The 20,655-nt window shown below is 36.4% G+C and overlaps 1 protein-coding gene across 7 annotated transcripts in view; it reads left to right on the top strand.

Annotated features, from left to right (window-relative positions):
• The window catches only part of MAEA (macrophage erythroblast attacher, E3 ubiquitin ligase), a 52,353-nt gene that overhangs the window by 22,126 nt on the left and 9,572 nt on the right, over positions 1–20,655 (top strand). For 4 of the 7 annotated variants that reach the window (XM_075752720.1, XM_075752719.1, XM_075752723.1 and 1 more), the window contains 3 exons: positions 14,768–14,890; positions 15,772–15,885; positions 17,912–17,988. In XM_075752720.1, coding sequence (XP_075608835.1) covers positions 14,768–14,890; positions 15,772–15,885; positions 17,912–17,988 — 314 coding nt within the window. The remainder of the gene's footprint in view (positions 1–14,767; positions 14,891–15,771; positions 15,886–17,911; positions 17,989–20,655) is intronic. The other 3 variants (XM_075752724.1, XM_075752725.1, XM_075752721.1) reach the window with 1 other exon arrangement.

Here is a 20,655-nt window from a genome sequence, read left to right as displayed (position 1 = left end):
CTGCTTTAGCCCTATAGTAGCTATTTTTATGTATTAGTGTGCCTTTATTACTAATATTTATCTGTTAATATCTTTAGACTTGAGTTCTCCTTACTTGACATAAATTGTATTTTAATGTATTAAGTCAAAATTGAAGGCATAACTTTGAGTCACAAATGCTTTTAGATAAACACCTTGCTCTATTAAAACTTAGACTAATTGTCAAATGTCATACAGAATTTTTTGTTAGAGGCCTTTAGGCTGTTGATTAAGGAGTTGGTGGAGCTTCCCATCTGTCTAGCCACACTTAGATGACATGTGTAGGTGACCAGACTGAGCAGAATAGTATATGCTGATTGCAGAAACAACTGTTTCATTCTATCATCCTATTTAATGCATCCAGAGGAAAACTGGCTTATACTTTGGGAAATAAAGCTTGATACAATTTGATTTTTTTAGTAGTCAGTAGAGCTTGCATGGTCCATAGAAACTTTTTTCCTGTTTTGTTTATTTCCCCACTTATCGTTCTCTGGTGGTCACTTTCCTTTCCACTGGTTATCTAGTTGGGTTTGCTTCCATCTTATAATTGCATATGAAGTGTTTGGAGTTTGTGCACGTTGGTGTAGCTTCTGTATGCAGAGCAATGAATCCACACTGTGGTCCTCAGACAGCCACGAGGACGTTAAAACTGATTCTTTAAGAATTTGCTGTTTATTTAGAGAAGTCATGTTTTGCTAATTTTAGGTAGCATTTGCTATTTGTTTCTCAATGATTCTCGAATCTTAAGTTCTTTTGATATTCCTGATTCCAGAAGGTATGAACTCCTGGTTAAAATATTTTTCCTATGAAGATGCTTTATAGGAGGGCTTACTTGTATTATGTGACTGGCATGAGGTCATTTGCCAGTCTTAGGTGACATAATTGAATACATCTCTCTGAGCTAGCTAAGGGGAAGAGATTTTTTGTTACTGGTGTCAAATTACAGGATACATACCTGTTCTTTGTCTTGTGAGCACATCTGACGCATTGTTACTCCTTGGCTGCCTTACCAGGCTGATCCTGTTCCACCAGCAGTGATCTCAGTAAATACTGAGGAGGAAATAGCAAGTAGAGGTTGAATGGAAGGGAGAGGGAAAGTGGGTTACAAAGTGTTAATAGGAAATAGTCCTAAAGAAATTCACTGAGAGGCTGCTATGCCTCACTAAAGATAGCCTATGCATGTGAATAAAAAGAGAGGCAATTATTCTGGGATAATTGCAGCTGAGTGGTCAGCAGCTCTTCCACTTCTGGTAGATGTTTCCCTCTGTTTTGAGGAGGAGCTCATCTCCTGCTGAATCATCATGTTACCGTACGTCCTAGGTCTGCTGAAAAAGCACTATGGAAATATTTTCACTTTCATAGCAAGTTCTATTATGCCTGATTAAGTAATGCTCAGCTTTGGTTTAGACACGACCATGGAAGTCTGTCATGATACACTGCAAGACCGTGTGGTACGAAGTGTTGCACTTGTAAAACATTAAAGCTTTTCATTCTGTTTGCTGAATAGGTGCTTTAGTGTTTAAAGGAGAAAAAAAAGTTTTAAATAAGCTTATTTAACTTCTGCCTTCAAGCCTAAGTATTTTTATTTGCATAACATCAAAGTAACTTGAAGAACACAGAATGTAGTTGCACACATTGAATGCACTGAGGCCATATTTCTTCTAGTTTGCTAAAATCATGCATTTTACTCAACATTAAAGTTTACATTTTGGCTAAATGAGGATAGACTTCCCTCAGTCTTTCTTACCGTATGGTGATACTCATCGTGAACAGCTTTTATAATGGTAAGCTACTGAGACTTGAACATGATACAGAATTTGTGGTTTTGCTCGTTTGTAAGACAACTTCTCTGTTTCATTTTGTTCTGTTCTTGCTGAAGGATATGAGCATCGAAACTGTCTCTAATGCTTAATAATGTAGCTTTACTGTAGAGATTACAAAATATCACAGTATTTTTCTCTCATCCTAAGTAATCTTTGTGTTTACTGGAGTCTGAACTGTAATTTTGATATATGTCTCTATCACTGCAGGCTTGAGAAGCACATTGCTGTATAATGAACCTGGACATGCCTATTACCTGATTATTTTTTTTTTGAAGTATCAAGAAAATACTGTTACCCCTGGATAAGCACTATATCCTAAGTAGGAACCTGAAAAAAGGTGGAGGTTTTGCTAAACTTGTCCACCAGGCAGAGGTGAGGCTGGTGGACAAGTGGAGCATGACCCAGCAATGTGCGCTTGTGTCGGACTTGACAGCACTCTGGGTCGCATTGGGATGAGCGTCACCAGCAGACAAAGGGTGGTGATCCAACCCCTCTGATCAACACTGTTTAGACCCACCTGGAATGCTGTATCTAGTTCTGGGCTCCACAGCAGACACACTGGGATGTGGAGTCTGCCTGTACTTGGAGATACCCAAACCTAGATTGGACTGGGAAAGGTCCTGCCTAACCTCTTGTAGAGGACTCTGCTTTGAGCGAGGGGACTATACAACCTCCAGAGGTTCCAATCTCAACCATTCTGTGATTGCAGGCCAAGTGGCTAGAAGTGCCCTTTGCCACTATATGAAAAGGCTGAAGGAAGCAGCTCTTTCCATTTCAGTTGTAGCTTGTGGATCCTAGGTTCAGCATCTTTCAGTAGCTGTTAAACCAGTCTTGGGAGCATGTCTCAGCCTGCTTGTTTTAAGTTCCTTGCATGGCTTCTGAATGCGAAGAGACCTGCAGAGCTTCTAAGGTACTTCATGGGTGGAAACAGTTTAGAAAGCATTCTGTTTCAGTGACCAAAAGCAAACCATTAAAGCATTCATGTGTTTGCCAGTAATACACAGCAGACAGCTTGTTCAAAGATCGACTATGCACCACAGTGTCCAGTTCTAATAGTTATTGATGGGCTGTGACAAATTCTAGTCTGCTTTCTAAATTAGCTAACTTCATAGGAATGATATTCTGGAATTCTTGTCATGGAAGATAAGCGCTTAAAAGCCGTGCTTATCAACTAGGAGGCAAAGAGCTATGAAAAGAAATGCTGGATGTGAAAAATTATAGGGAAGTTAAAATATCAGAGTTATGAACTAGCTCAAGTTAGGAATAACTTCTGGCATGCAGCATGTGTAAAGCGTAATGTTATATGGCAATACAATGAATAAACTACAAACATGTAATGTGTGTGATATGTCTTTAAAGTAATGCTGCTTGGGGAAGTAAACCAAAATGTGAGTAATATTAAAGTAAGAGCTGACAGTCAAGGACAGAAATGTCGCATTTGTGCCAAAGTAAATATGGGATGGAGGGGATTCTATTGTGGACTTTTGTCTTGATATCTTCTGGCTCCCTAATGATGTGAAAAACAGTTTGGCTTGAAGATATAAACTAGATGTCAAGTTTCTGTTATTGCATACAAAGGAAGCTCATCGGTATCAGCTTGTTACACTTAATAATGATCTTATTTTGACTCTACTATGACCTTGGAGTGCAACACCAATATAATAAATGCATATTTTCATCTGCAGATTCATCTATTCTGCTAGCTGGCAGGATTGTCTGTTAACTTAAACTGTGCTGTTCTGTGTTCTGCTACGTTAAATGCTATCTCATTTCTGTGCCATTAATTGATAGGCAAATCTAGTTATGGAAATGTAAGAAGTTGGTTGCTGTTGGTAGATAGGTTTTATAATTAGGGTAGGTATGTAGTGTTTTGTTTGCTGTTCTTAGCAGTGGTTGTTTTTTTTTGACTTCATGCTTCTTCTAGCCCCTTTTTAATAGGCAAGGAAGAAAAAAAAAAAGTAGCGTCCTTATGTTCTTTGCTTAATTGTATAATAGCTATAATGATTTTTTTGCCTATATGATTGAAAACAAACTCAGATTCCAAAGCTGCCAGTCTCTCTTATCATATGCTGTAAATTCTTTCTGTCTTTGCTTAGTTTATTTTAGTAAAAGAATGTGTCCTTGCCTTAATGCCTGTACTGTACAAAAGTTGTACAAGTGGCAATGTTTTAACAACATGTCTGTGTGTTAGGGCAGGGAGCAAATGATTCAGAAATCTATAAAACACTGAGGGACAGAACAACTGTTACACCACCAGGGAAGGTGGGCAGTGGCGCTGTAAGGTTGCAGGTATAAGAGAATGCTCCAGTTGAAATAACTCTTTTAAATAGCTTAAAACTGGCTAATTTGACCTTGCGTCATGGATTATGCATGCCAATGAAAGTTTTGCAAATTAATATTCTTAGATCAGTAATGAAGTGCATCGCCCTTCAAAGAAACCTAACTAACTATTTGCATTAATACCACAGTGTGGGTTTTTTTGCTTTTTAGAATTGGGGGGGGAACAATTTGAGTATTCCTTGACTTCAAAAGTTTTGTTTAGACGTATGACCATTGTAAACGTTGACCTGTATTAGAAGGGCTTCTTGACACTTCCAGCAGTATTAAATCAATTGACAGCAGGTCCTAAAACGGTAAGTTTTCTTTAAGTGGTAGTTCAGATCTTCAGGTTTTGTCAATTGTTTTCTTCTTGAGCAGAACTTCTAAATCTGTGGTAACAGTTATTCTCTGGACAATATCAAAACAAGGCAGATATTGCAAAGCCATTCTGAAAATATTTCATTATCTTTCAAACTGGTATAGTAAATATGTATTTTTTTAAAAAAGATTTTGATGTATAAATGAAAGGAATAGTAGTAGTAAATGAAAAAGCTGATTATCCTATGTTCTCTCCAATTTGGTCCAGTTCTTCTTTTCCACTGCATAAATACAGCTTCAGTTTTCGTAATTTGGAAACCATTTTGAATGAATTAGCCTAGCTGAGTATTTGAAAAGATACCTGCAACAAATTCAGGTGTGTTCCATCATCTTAATTTTATGTTATGAAAGTCATTCTAAAGGACATCAAGTAAGATTTCATAGGAGAAAGTTGAATTCTTCAAGTCAATAGCCTGAAATGGCTATTCAGATTTAATTTATATGGTTAGGTGAAGTAGGAGGGAAAACTTAAGTCTAGAGTGAAACTTAAAAATCTAGGAAGGTTAAAAAAAAATCTGAGTGAAACTTAGATCTAAAATAGTCTTAAATAAGTTACATAATACAGTTCAAGAGCATTAGATCAGTAGACTTTTAATACTTGAGTAGGATGGGTATCAGTAATATGTGATTGCTTCAGTAAGAAATTCGTACGAATGTTTAGAAAAACTTGAGTTTGAGTGAAGGAAGCCATATGATCTTAAAAGCTGAATAAGTACTTTTCTTAACAATCATACCAGTGTACCCTTGGAAATCTTCCTTGTTAAGACATGTAATCCAATAATGGCTTGTAGGCAAACACACAAATATGTATTCAATTAATTAATCAAAACAAGTTTTATATTCATAACACTTCAATTTTAAATAGGTACATAATATTCAGCATAATGCCTGCATGACAATGAAGCAAAGAATACACTCAGAACATAGACAAGCTGACTTTCTAAATGCAGGTCGAATGGCAAAAGGTGTCTTTTGTCTGGAGCTATTTGTGTCCCTCTCCTGTGACTTGCTGTTCCCACACTAAAGATGTTTGAGAGTGCTATATGTGAAGGAACTCCTAAACTGGCATGACTTACTTAAAGGCGCCAGGATGTAACTTGTGCTAGTTTGAGTTACCTTACAGTACTAGGCTATAGCCGAGCGACTCAGAAACTCCTTTAAATGTGTTTTGGCTGTTCATAGCATAGGCATGGCAACTTACAGTAGATTGGTATAATGAATGTCTGGGTGTGTTCATCTGAATTTCAAAGTGCTGTAATTCGTGAACAGCCTTACATCTGCAGTTTGTCTCAAGCATCTTTGGGAATTAGAATTATGTAAATGGAATAGTCAAGATCGATGCAGAATAACAAACTTTCTCATTACAAATCATTTGACACTTCAAAGCCAATAACATGAAGTGTGCTGTGATGTTGAATGTCTATTTTTTTCAGTCCTTTTAGACAAAATGGCTTACCTGTAGTGTATCATAACAGAGCTAATTTATTACAAAATGCTTAGCATGGAAGGCTAGTGATTCAAGAAAGATTCTTGAGTTGAAATTTCATCTGAAGGGAGAATGGTGTTATCACCTGTAGATTGCCTAGATACAGAAGAGGTTTGGTTTCAGTTGTGCCTCTTGAGATTTTTCTTACTGTACATTCTTCTTGGCAGATATTCCCTCAAAGGAGTTTGCTTTTTGTGAATGTGTATAGCTGCTAAAACAGACTGATTCTGCTTGGACAAAAGCTGCAGGGCTCATGCTTAACTGGCCAAGGATTAGTCTTTCTTCTACTAGAAGAGGCTACGACAGAAAATGGCCAAGACAGTGCTAAGACTAGAGTCTTGTTTTTTTTACCTGCTCAATGATGCATCTTAAGCTTTAGATGCTTTGTCGCATTACTCTAGCGTAGTCATTTATTACTGTGCTTAGCATGGTATAATGTACTGCTGGATAAGGTGCAGCCATTTGCTGATCTACCAAAATTGCTGAGCAAGAGTAGAGGATGCATTGGGAAAACAGCTTGCTAATAACCAACCTAAGCACTAGCTGCAACTGCAAGGTTCTACCAAAGTAGCTTGTGTGCATGAGCAAAAGTAGGCGGATAAAACACTTCTCTTTATTTGGCTCTGGAGCAGTCAGTACCAGAATATGTATAGTTTTGGTGACCACACCTTAGAAAAGCTGTTAGAAAAATTGGAGGGAGATGATGAGAACGTAAGGGGATGAGTGCTTTTTCTAGGTGTGACAGCAAAAATCACGTACCAAGGAACTTCATAATTAGTGCAGAAAGGCTTAGGGAGGAAACAGTACGTGGAATCAGAAGTCAGAAAAATCGAAGTTTGAAATCAGACAAAAGTTCAAGGTCAGAACATGATTTAATCACTAGAACCAACTACCAGAAGTAGTACCAGCATTTCCTAGTGTTAGATAAAGACAATAGTCTTCTGACAGATAATCAGCACCTGTAAGTTACCGGGGTCTTTTGGAAATAACCAGGTAAAATTAAAAGGTCTGTGCTATACAGAGGTCATGGAAGATGCTCTCATGTGAAAGCTCAACTGTACACCATGGGATGCTGTGTTTACTTTGTAGACAAGAACTTTTCTGGCTATTCTGTTGATGAATCTGTGGTTTGGCTGTCTGTCTTTGCTTTTTTTTTCTAACTAGCTCTGCAGCTGGCTTTTGAGTAGGACATTCCATCAATTACTCTGTTTATTTTATCTGTAATCCTGTTAATGTGTGTAGCATTGTAACACTTAGTAGTAGCTTAATGAACTTCACACAACACTATTTTATGAGCAGAGGGTAAGGGGACCTCAGTGTTAGTTTGTGTGTCATTTTAACTGATTTTCAGTAACTGTGATGTTGCTGTATTGTCACCACCTATGTCATAGTTTTCTTAATAATTTGTGTTTCCCTTTGATCTCAATGCAGTTTATACATACTCTGCGTTCACTCAAAAGGATCTTTGTTGTAACCAGCAGCCTCCCCTTGTCTAGGGACAGAGGAATTGACTGCAGCGGGGGAAGATATCTCTTCATGTTACTGCCATCAAAACCTATTGCTCTGTCCCACTTTTCACCTGCACCTCTTTTTTTTTTTTTCTTTCTGTACATGTTTCCAAGAAGGCAGTGTTACTGTGGTGAGTTCTAGTCCTCCTGCTGACTGACGTGCTTTCCACTGTTTCCCCAATGCAGAAACACACTAACCTCCTTTCCTCTTCCCCAGAGGGTCCTGTTGTCTACCTTGTAGCTCCTTGCATCTACCTTCCTCACAAGTTGTGTAGTGACAATCATGGCATCTAGATGATCCCTGGATTTACTCTGTATTCGTCACAGAGAAAACTTTAACAAACTAATATATTAATATGGAAGACTAATTTGATCTTTTTGTTCATAACTCTTCATAATTACATTTCTATTTCAGTTCTATAGTTATGTCCTAAATTATACTGAAGGTTAGGTTGCAAGTTGAGGGTATGTAGTTCAGTATGCGAGTAGTCATTGAGAACACAGCTTTCTCAAAGTTGTTTAGAGTGGCCTAAGTAAGTGTTTATTGTATTTCATATACAAGTAGTTTAAATGAATGCTTACCATACTACTGAATGCCGAAGCGCATCAGCAAAACCTTTTTTTAATATGAAGCTAGTGCTCTTATGCATGTAATATGTATAGATAGTCAATCTTATTGAAACTGTCATTGGTACCTACTCTTGGCAATAAGCCACTGACAGCTTGAGGCATACTGGCCTATTTTCAATTTTGTATTGATGCTAGTAAGCAATTAAAAATAAACAATTTACTTGTTTAAAAATTACGTAAGCAACATCTCATGATATTATGAATCACGTATTTTATACAACAAATACCCTATTTTATGACTTGTTTTTTTTCCACCAAGGAAGCTTTCTTCTCTACAAAATGCTACCTTTTTCCACCTGAACCAATTTTCTTTTTTTAATCTTGTCGAAAGCCTAACTCCTTTTTGGATGAATCATCTTGTTTTGAGGATAGTTCATGGGGGACTTGAAAATATCAACTATTGCTTGTTTTAGTACTTGTTTCTGTTTGGTTTTGAGCCTTGTTAAAGATTCACATTTCATGTGTGAAATATTCTGGATTTTATTTTACTACATAAATGTTCATGTGATTTATAAGGGATTTTATCATGCATTCTAACAGCTTTCCAGACTTGTGGCTGGAGACGTCATAAAATAAAGGTACCTCAACCCATGTGCAGAGTGGAGACCAACGGAGAGGAATGACTATTGACCTTACTGCTCCAAATCTTAAAATATATTACAGAAATTAAAACCTTCACATGAAAACTACAGAAATTTTGAGCAAAAGCTGTGTTGCTACAAGAGAAATGATGCTTTTGGGTTCTTTAAGCCATTTTTGACATAAGATAGAAAGAAAAGTTGCTATTTTGTTGTATCTGATGCTGAAACATATGAGCAGTTTTCTTGGTGAATTTAGAGCTGCACATCTAGATCTGAAACTGTATATTGAAAAATTTGGCTTTGTATTTGGGAATGGACTAATCAAAACACTGTCTTATATATTGGAGTCAATCATTACTGACTCTTAAAAAAAATTTGTAGTGAAATTCAAATTTTTACCTGTGAAACAGAAACTTGACCTCTCATACTAATCTACATATTGCTGTCTTTTAGTTATGACTCTGAAACTAATGAATGATTGTAACTTAAGCGGAAAATTTTGGTTTGCTTGAGATGTACTTACAATGTAAAGCTGTTTCACTTTAAAAAACAAAAAAAGTTAGATGAAGGCTTCTGCGCATGTGCTGATGTCAGAGCTTTCCAAAGGCATCCCAGGGGCACTCTTCAATTGCTGTGTTTGAAGAAGTCGCTTCTAGTATGTGACTAAAACAAAACTCGGGTGGAGTTACTGTTGTTGAACTTTGATATCTTAGTTGGACTACTGAGATGCAGTTAGTTTGTAATGAAGTTAATAAGGGTTTTTTGGAAGAAAAGAATTCTGTGCAGATACTTGAGCGTATTATCAGTAGTTGCACAACTCCTACCAAAGATGAAAGGCAAACAAGTTTGATAGGCATTCATTACTTTTAGCTTTTCTGTATTTACTTAGTTTCTGTAAATATGTGGAACTATTACTGTCTTTTTTCCAATTCACTACTGAATTCTCTTAACTGTGCAGGACCTTAAAGTTACAAGCTTTGTTTAGGCTTAAATTAAAGATGTTCCACTCTTCAGTATGTGGTTGCCTGATTCTTACTTGGTTCATTACTTTGTAACAGACATAGATGTGTTTAATTTCAAATTCATGTGAAGCTAAAATATCTACCAGTTAGAAACAAAATATGTTAGTACTTTTGAATGCACCTTCTTATTATTTCACAAGTATTATTCTTCATATAACCTTCACCGTATTTTTGTGAAATCATTAAATTCTGGGCCCATCTTTACTTTCCTCTTAATTTTGATGCCTGAAACTAGTGTTAAAAGTAGTGATTATTTTTCATTACAAAGCAGTAATTCCATGACTTCTGGAACTCGTGGAGCCTGGCTTGCTGCAGGTTTCTCCCGATGTAAGTTTTTTTTGGAATTGTCCCCTCTGCGGAGAAAACCTGCAGCAGACCGTTCCAGCGTTGACTCTTTGGTATCTCAATAACTAGTGTTTGCTGCAACCTTTCCCTGCAGTAAGGGCAGGTGCTGGAGTCTTCTGAAAACAGGACTCTGTTAAGGAGAGAAATTTGGCAAGAACTGAGATCGCCTGAGAATTCTGTCCCTGTCAGCTCCTGCTCACACTGACCAGAATGTCCAAAAGCTATTCAAGGAGGGGATGTATAAATACATGCTTGGCACGCTCTTACTAAGAGCCCATCTCAGAAAATGGAAATGCCATACAAGGATATAGCATTTATGTTGGCCAGAGGTATATATTTAGTAATAATCATCATAAAGGAATCTTCATTCTTCATAGTATTTTATACCTTAATAATTGGAGTCCTGTGCATAATCATAGGGTTGGTAACCTCCCTCCCTGGAGGCACTAGCAGCTTAAAAAGAAGCAGTGATATTTTAAAAGCTATATATATGTAAATCAGGCAGAGCACAAAGTGATGGATAGATGTATTCTTTGTTTAAATAAGTCTCTCTGATTTCACTTAAGTGCCTTCAGCCTTCGTGTGCAGTTTTCTCTAATAATGAATGTTTTTCTCTAAAGTTTGAACTGTTGTAATGGAATTAAATAGTCCTTTTATGATAAAGTTCATCCAGTTCTTAGTTACCCTTCTGATACCTGGTTAGTGACTGTTGAATAGAGGGGAAGGTTAGTTCACTTCAGTCCAATAGTTTGGGGAGTTTTTTGAGTAGAAATGATAAAATGTAGGTGGTACTGCCTTGCTTGTACTAGAACGAAGAAGAATGTTTATGCTGCGTTCCCCCTCTTAAGTATTTGGATAATTGTCACTAATGGTTATGGACAGAATTCTCCTCCTTGAGCCATTTAAAACTATTTTTCAGTACAGCTGTAGAAGCCTAACTAAACAAAAATTTGATGTTAATCAGTCTTCCTACCCAACGTCGGGTATTCTGCATTTGTAAGCAAGTTAAGGCAAGGTAATTTAGGCAAAATTATCATGGCAATGCACAGGAGGCTGGAAAGTCTGTGCTATGAGTTATGGTTTGATAACAATACTGAAATAATCTGTGTGCAGTGCAGGGTTCTCCTATGCTTCTGCAGTACTGGAAATAAAGTATTGCAATCGCTTTTACAATGTGAAAACTGAAGTTGTGAAATGAAGGAAGACTTTACAGTGTTGCAAAAGATGGTAATTAAAGACTTCAGAATTGCTTTTTAATTTATATACAAGTCAGAAGACGTTTGCCATGATGCTGAATGCTGGGGGAGTGTGCGGTAACAGATTTCTTGCTTCAGCTTTTTCTCCACCTGCAAAACCGGTGGCAATGTTTCTCCAAAATTGCATATTTACATTCACTCAATTTTATATGTAAACAAATTATATAAGAGAAGCTCTTCATAACAGCATATTAAATTTTAATGCTGTTTTGGGAACTGAGAAAGTGTTTCTGTAGGGTCTACAGCCTATACAACTCTGAATTGTAGAGTACCTTCAGAAAACTATTCAGGATTTGGGGTCTTAATGGGGATTTTTCTGACTGGAACCTGAGATACTTCTTACAGCTGCCAACACCATTAGCTGGTTGCCATCCATACAAGATGTGGCAGACAACTAATTCTCCAGTACTGACCTGTGTGAAAGAGCCATGCTGGTTTTGATAAAGCCAGATAATCCTCTGGTACTCCTTTCTTCTATTTCCTTAGTCCTAGCTAATGAAATACGCTGTGGAGAAGCATCAAGAATAGGCACCACTGGAAAAAAAGGAAGATAGGAAAGCATGATCAGATTAAAAAAAACTTGGGTAACATGAGCATGTGGGGGGTTTTAAAGGTTTATTGCCTAATTGTATCTTAGTATCTTTCTTCTATCAGTTTGCATGATTAAGACTTCTAACTACTTTTTATCAAATGCAAAAGCTATTTCTTTCTCTACAAATGGATTTCTTAATGTTTTTTTATATTGTTCCCTTAATTTCTATCTAGTCAGCAAAGAAGAAAATCCTATTTATTGGGGCAATTTAAATGCAATTGTTAGTTCTGAAAGAAACTCTTTTAATTAAAAATATTCTCCTCTGTTTTCTGGATACATACTGTCTATTTAATAGAGACGGCTGCCAAGCTTTGACTTCTTTTGGCAACCACGAACCTAATTAGCATTTCTGTACCAAATAGAACCTTTTTAAATTTGCAAAAGGAATGTAGGAATTCTCTTTATATTTAAGAGAGTTTTGTCTGCCTCAGCAGCAACTGCAATCTTTTTGCTCATAGTTGAGGGTTGCTGTACTAACACCTGGTTGATAAATGCCTGTAGTGGGGACTTCGGACGTCAGCTCACTGGCTTAAAACAAATGCTGCACTTATACTTCTTTAATTTTTTTTTTTGTGATGAAACAAACTGTAAAAATCTTAACAAATGAGATTAAACCAGTGATTTGTTGTCTGCCTAGCATATCCAGTCTTTTTTTTAATGTAGAAGAAAAATGCTTTTTGTTTAATTTGGTGTAAAAGCAAATGCTGTTGATTAAGAGGACACATAGCTCAAATAAGCTTGAGATGTATGGAGATGATGTTATTTTTTAATCGAATTGTCTTTCCATTCAGCAGCTATGTGGAAAAATATGCAAGCGAGATAATGAATATGGTAGCATTATATGTCAAATTACTTCTACAGATTATTTACATGGGCAAGAGGTTTTTATGTGGTCACCTTATCATACACAGGGAAATAATGCTGTTCTTTTTTTCCACTTGAGAATTTCATCAGAAAAATTTTGGACTACCAAAAAGGAAAGAAAACTTAGAGAAAAGCCTTTTGTGGAATAGGTTGGCATTCTTTCAGACCGTTTGCCAACACATTGATAAAATAGATTACTTTTTATCCTTAAGGGGATGGGAGGAGTCAGTGCAAGTCCAATCTTAATTTTGTTCTATTAACTTGTAACTGCTTTAGGTCTGACCTCAGTCCAACTTACCTGGTTTTCATACCACTAGAGCTGCGTGAGGCTCATTCTTTTCATGGTATAATGGTTTTGTTGCTATGATCGTACCATCTATAAAATGTAGTTGCTTGTCAACTATCCTTAACGTTTTGTTTTTAAACTCACATTCAAGTCATAAGAGAGAAAGCTTTACTAAAAGCTGCAACTTTTGCTGCACTTCAGAAATACATGTTGCCTGTTGACATTTTTGTGAAGAACCACTCTTACAAACCTAGCTCGATTGGGTCCATTTTTCTGACTCTATTAGATTTCTGTTTTCCTATCTCTTAGACTTCTTGTATTTATAAGGAAAAATTGGCTAATGAATGCAAGATGTGAATGTGATATGCCTGATGCTACTTCTATTTTGTTATCTTTGTCTCAAGGAAGTATAAATTCTAAGACTAAGTCTATTCAGCTGTTCTAACAGCTGAAAATGCCATCCATTTCTCAGAGTGGTTTTGTTCACTAGACCTACTGTAATATTTGTGATACTCAGCATTTCAGTTGTATAATTTTCAGCATTTTGCTATGAAGTCTACATAAAAATGAACTTGTTCAAAATTAGAGTGCATATTAATCAAATCCTTCAGTACTGGATTTCTGTTTGTGTATTCAATTATGGCGTCCCACAGTGTATTTACTTCAGCAAAGTAGGAACTGTCACAACATGACATATTTATGCAGCTCAGAAATAACTTCTGGCGGTGCCAATTCAGAATGGATCCCGTTCATATTGTTTAGGAACATCTATCGAAATCTTTTATTCATCAGAAATATATGGAGAAAAAAAATCTTTGATACCCCACTAATCTTGAAATTCATTCAGTTGTGTTTGCCTTGATAGGTATGAATGTGTAAAGCTGCTGGTAATTACAAAGTAGCATAGGTGTATTACAGGTTTGCTCTGGGCAAATCTGATACCAGATTGCTGCATTTTCTTCAAAAACATCTGCTTGTGATAAGCACTTGAGGAATCTTGTGGCTCACCCATTGCCTAACTGTTTTTTAATACAGTAACTTTGTTTTATCACCTCAGTGTTGGATGTTGGAGATGGAACTATTGTAAGCAACTGAAGATCTGGAGCTTAGAACATTAAGCAAGTGAGAGAAAATATATTGGAGACCTCAGACCATTGTAGGACTTTGCTTAAAACATAATAGTCATAGATGACTAAGTAAAGTACATTTAGATTCTTCTCTTTTATGTAGTTCTTGTTCACTTTAGCAAATGTTATGATATTGTCACGGTCCAGTTCACATAGTAGGCTAAGCTTTGAGGAAACCATGTACTCTTCTTCTAAGTGTAAACTGCACTGAAGTGATCATAGGATCTGGTTGCTTTCTGTGCAAAGCTCCTAGGCTTAATATTTACCTTTTTTTTTTTTTTTTTTTTTTTAGTTCTGTTGTATAAGTAGACTCAGAAAAATATTGTCATTCACTATCAGAATATTTCAGTGCATGGAAATGCAATCTTTAAAATAGACTGTAACGTCTTTTTGTAAAGTACTATCCTAAAAACCAGAGGTCTCGACAACAAAGTCTTTTGTATCTCTGTATTCCAGTTCTGTTGAAAAGTGGATTGCTGTGTACAGTATCAGTACAATTTAACAAGACCTGCTTTCCTTTTTGTTTTTGAAGGACTTGGTAAATATTGAGATGTTTTTGACTGCTAAAGAAGTGGAAGAGTCATTGGAAAGACAAGAGACTATGACTTGCTTGGCTTGGTGTCACGATAACAAATCCAGGCTCAGAAAAATGAAGGTATGAAAATGTAAAGTGTTCATCTTTTGCTTACATTGTTTTCTAAATGTTTTCTGAACTACTTGAATATTTGATGTGGTCCATTTGGTTTAACTTATAGGTCTTGAATGAGGCCTTGTATAAAAGTAAGGACAGTAAGTACAAAACTCTTCTTTTACGAAGGGGTAGGTAGTTGGAGCTAAACTAGCTCTCAGAAATGCCAAACCTGAAACTGGCTGATAGGTCATCTTACAGATGCGAGTGTTGTCTCAAGTTCTGCTCAAAAAAAATAATAATATTCAATTTGGTTTAGTGTGGTTTATAAACATCTAAATACAAAAGTATGTAGTGTCTTGATGCATGTGAACTTATAACTCTTTGCATCCTGCTGAGAATATAACTCAATTTATATGTGAAGGTATCTTACGAATGAGATTAATTGGTAAAACTCTGTCCTCAGGCTTAACGCTGAGAGAGATTTCATGCAGATTTTTGTCATAGTATTTTTAAGTGTTATGTAAGAAAATAAAACCTGAGTAAAGAACTAACTTTCTGTGAGAAACTACTGTTGAAATGTTTTTTCAAAAATAAAAGCCAAGTCTAATCGAGTAATAAACACAGTAAGTCTTTCTCTAGCCATTGAATACCGTGACCTGAACATGCTGTATACTTATACCTCTGCAGATGGTTTAAATTTCCTTGTCTCTTAAATTCTGCATTTCAAAACATGCTGTAATCTTTTATAGGGCTTGCAGAAATCTGTTTTTAACTCATATTAACCAAAATCCCTGCCTCCCTCAAAGATGTTTGTGTCTTATTTTTTTAAACTAAGCGCTTTCTTTAACCAAAAATGTTTGAGTGCACTTAATGATAAGCAAAGAGTGACGTTCTCTGTCACTCAGGGGCGCCAAAATGAGAATGAACCGAAGATGGGACGCAAAAGTAAATCGGCCAGTGATTACTCTAAAGAAAATGATGATCTTGTTATGGAAACCATTAAAGGAAAACCAGAATTGGTATGTAAACACTACTGCATAATTATACTGCTAAAAAATCCCCCTTGTGTAATCTTAATATGTTAAGTAATATGAGAAATAAAATATGAACGTCTTTTTCATCACCAATCTTCAACAAACAATAAATAAGGAAAAATCTTCCCCTTCTCTCTTTTTGGAGAACAACCACCAAAAAAATCTATTTCTGCAAGCCCTACTCTTCTTGTTTGGTTGGTTTTTTTGTTTTTGTTAAAACCAAACAAAAACCAAAGCTAAGGCTGTGAGAGATCAGAGTTGGAAGAAGAGAAATCACTATGCTTCTTTTTGAAACACAAACAAACATTTCTTCTAGTTGCTTAGCTACTCATTAATGTTCATGTTCTAAAATCCCAGCCACCACCTTAAAGCAAGCCTAATCTAAAAATTAAACTGTATGTTGGCCTGGGAAAGCATGCAGTCCTATAGTCTTTACAGATGTGAGCTATCTAAACTCTTGTGAATAGGTGCTGTGGAATTATTTGAAGGTATACAAAATTGAAATGTGTGCATCATCTGATTGTCTAGGACTCTTTTCTTCTAGTTACACTTTGTCTGCAGAACTCGTACAGCCACTGGCTTGCAGCTTGAAGATTCATTAAAAACAAAACAGGAGCTCTGAAGATTGTTTTGGGATGTGGGTTTTTTGTTGTTGAAACATTTTAACAAAGTACTAAGCTCTAGGATTTAGTATCATTAACAATTAAAAAGCTTGATCAATTTTTTAGTAGAAACATGCTTAGTTAAACTTCTAAATGAGAGGTTTGCATTGATTTGAATAACAGGGTATTTTAAAATAGTCCTAGTTGAAAATTTCAAAGAAAGTTGAGAAAAAAAAATATTCTTTGCTAAACCTGGGCTTAAGTACAGAAAAATGCATAGTTGGAAAATAATTTCTATGTCTTAAGTATATTCTAACATATGACAGAGTGCATCGTTTTTATGTTCAAACGGCTTACATTTCACATCTAAAAATAAACAATTGTTGCGAAGGGTGCATTAGTCACCCCAGGCAGTTAACTGATACAAATTTGGAGTTGCTCAAATTCCTGCTGAAGTCACTGAGGAATTTTGATATCACTGTGCTGATGGACAATAAACAAAAGGCAACTATTCATTAGAAGCATGGGGGAAGAAAGAAACCAGTTGCCAAATGGAACAGAGTAACTCAAGAAATTCAGTTCTTTTCAAGATTCGGAGGACTTTGGGTTTTCATTGTTTTCTTAAGGTAATAAAGCAGCTGACTGTGTCCCTATAGAGAAGCATAGTGGCTTGTTCTTTTATGGGGGGAGAATCTTTTTCTTTTTAATTCCACATATTCAAAGTTTTTTTATAGATTTTGTGAACTGGTGATGGAATTTGATTTAAAGGGACACTGTCACCTTCATTAGGCTTCAAATTTTACCTTTTTCCAAAAACAGGTAAATGTCACTTGGTTTTCTTGTTTGAGACTTGTTTCCAGCATGGCTTTTAGATGTTTGACAAGAAGAGCGGGATAGAAGTTTGAAGAAAGGGAGGGAGGGGATTGCAGCAATTTAAACTCTGTGCTGTTTTTCGTTAAAATTGGGGACTTTCAAAATAGTGTTCAAAGACTTGTTTCTTCCTTGCAGTCTTCTGGGTAGACCTCTCTTGTCTAAATTATCACATAGCCCCAAACTTCTGTTGAATCTGCTACTTTAAATTGTAAGAAAGTACAAATAAACCACTCGTTAATCTCACTTGCCTCTCAGGTAACTGTGCATTCAGTCATTAGGAAAAAGTTCATCCCTGCTAAATACTGACGGTTGGAAGGAGGCAAGAGGAGGAGATTTTGTTTGCTTTTAGGGAATTCTGTGCTGATGTCTTGTCCATAAAGTCAGCATTTCAACTTGTTTTGCATGAATACCTAAAAGCAAGCAAACAAGGTTGCATGCTATTAACACTTTCTTTTTGTTGTGGATATGTAGTACTTAACATACTGTGCAGTGCAGTTTTGGCACCATCTAAGACCCTGTCTTGTCTTTAATCTCAGAGCTGTCTGGAGTTCAGCCTAAGGATTCAGGAGTTCATTGAACTCATTCGACAGAACAAGAGACTGGATGCTGTGAGGTATGGAATTAGGATGCTTACCAAACAATTTTCTTAACAAGATGGTATTATGCTTCATTAGAAATGTGCAACTATTACTGCAACACCCTGAAGCCCCACTGCTGTAAATGATTTTTCTAGTGTTGTGATCAGTCTTTAGGTTTAAGCTGGGGTTGACTTTTCTTTTTTTTTTTTTTTAAGGCAAGGTGTCATTCCACAGATGTATCTTTTTAAAAACTTAATGTTGTTGCTGAAACTCTGCATCTTCTTACTCTTCAAAATCAAAGTTTACAAAATTAATCTGTTTCATAAAACAATTGTATGTTATGGTGGCATACAATGCAACAAACATATTTACACTTAACTAATTTTCAAGAGGAACAGCTAGCTTCTCATAGGAACTCATTGCAGTTTTAATCACAAAAAAATACGAAAAGGTTAATGAAACACCCATCTAAGGCTTAACATTTCAGTTTTGACTGAATTCTCTTCTGGTTTACTGTCTTCATTTAGCTTTTTGTTAATGTTTAGGCTAGGTTTACATCTTGTATTGAATGGATAACTTGGAGTTATGTACTGTCATGTGTATGAGAATAACAAGCTGTATTATGTTACCCCCACTCCCTTCCACTGGCCTCAAATGAAGAAACCAACTCAATATCCATTTTCACCTCTTTTGGACTAGTTCAGTGGGGACTACTTTGAGAAGAAAGTAACGCTGCCCAAAGCAGTGTGTATCAGTAACAGAACTAGAGTCAGACCTAATCGCTACTTAACTTCAACCACAAGATAGTCTGTCTGGCAGTACTTCTGTCATTAGCACATGAAGCCACTTATGCTTTTAAGTTAGTAGCCCTGATTTAAGGTGTTGCAATAATGTTCCAGGATAAGAGAGGAACTTGCAGCATGTTCTGTTTTGTAGGAATATTTAAACCTAGGGAGAGATGACAAGTTTTAAGGCCAGACTTGAAGCTTTGCTGATACATTCAGGTGATAACGCTGTTACTGCTTAACATTTCTGACAAGTTTTGTTAAGGAAGTTGCAAGTCTTACTGCCTTTAAAATCATACTAGGTTCTCCAGACATTGAAACCAGCAGGAGGCTTGTATTTGTGGCAAAGCTGCTTTTTGGTCGGAGGAGCGCAGAGCTGTAGAAAAATATGTAGAGTGTCATAACATAAGCACAGACTGAAAGCATTCTAGTGCATCCCCAAGTTTTAGATGCAGAAACTCTTCTGCAGGGCAAACCACCTGCAGAAGAGTTTCTGCATCTAGAATGGGTAAAGAGACTTAGGAAAAGGTAGTGCAGGTCTGTGGAGAGGCCAGTCTAATATTAACACCACCCCCAAAATTACTCGCCTTAAGTGTTAGGGTTATTTCCAGTTGTTATTTCTAATTTCATTCAAATGCATTGCTTGCTTTGAGCTAACTTTTACTGTTCCTACATTGCCCTACTTGCACTTATCATTGTTGTTTTGATCCCAGCCAATGCAAATGTGCAATCTGATAAACTCCAGCTAATTTTAATGTTAATAATTAAAAAAAAAAAAAAAGCAAAACCAACCAAACCTACATGCCGGCATTTAGATATGTGCATTTACTCTTTGATAGATGTTCTCCAGTCCTAAGGAATTGTCAGGTACTTATGAAAAGGATGAAAGACACTCAACTACATTATCTGTCTTCTGAAGCCCATGGTGCTCTTTATATCCAACAAATACTGTGCTTTGTGCTTTTAGCTTTATTCCCTGCTTAGTTTTTGCTTCTTTGCCAAATGTGCAGTCATGCATCTTAACAATGAGTAGTCCACACTCTAAAAACTATTTTCTTTGAGCTGTAGCTTCCTTTTGTAGCTTGGAAACCAGAGGGCAGGCATAGAGCTGAAATAAGGAGATAGGCTGAGAACTGGGACAAAGCAGATAAGGTCATTCTCTGTTTTATTGTTGTTACAGGATATTTGTTTCCCTCTGATTCCCTTTCCACATCAGAACTGGTAAAATTTGTGAGTTGTCAACCCCAGACAGGACCCAGCACTCTTGGTGTAGAATAACTTGTACTATCATAGCCTCTGAGGTTTAAAACTTACAGCTCTATCTGCATTGCAAACAGGCGTCTATGTTGCATGTTGTTAGGGTGAAGCGTGTATATTCTATATACCTATAGAAATTCAGGGTTGATGTATATTTTATACTCAGCAATTATAACTTGTCAGTCATAACAATGCTGCTTTAATTTCATAACTTCTTGTAAAATGAAAAGGAACTACAGAAGTCCTTCTATATCTTAATTCACTCCTTTTTAACAGAGTGAGTGTTGATAATTTTGTACGATGAGTTCAACATCTCAATGCTTTCCTTAAATAACGTGGCTTAAAAATGTTAGTTTTTACCAATTTGTTCTGCTTTGCTTCACAATAAACATGCAAAGAGTAAGGAAATATATTTGGGAAAGGTGTAGCATAAATCTCAGTGCTTCTAGCAAACTGTTGCAACTTGTGTTTTTATTAGCTTGCTTCTGTTAAGTGCCTGCAGCAGGATTCTTTCAGTATTGTGTCCGTGGTGCAATAAATAGGTCAGGCATCCATTAGAAAGCAGAGAAAGAGGCTGTTTACCAAGTAGTTTCCTGTATGAGTGGAACTCGGAGAACTGACATTTTGTTGAAACGCAGCTGGTGTTTAAATAAGTTTGAA

Source organism: Balearica regulorum, chromosome 4 (assembly GCF_011004875.1).
Source record: "Balearica regulorum gibbericeps isolate bBalReg1 chromosome 4, bBalReg1.pri, whole genome shotgun sequence".
NCBI lineage: Eukaryota > Metazoa > Chordata > Aves > Gruiformes > Gruidae > Balearica > Balearica regulorum.
Note: the sequence above shows the minus strand (reverse complement) of the source record. Positions and strands in the feature narration are given on the sequence as shown.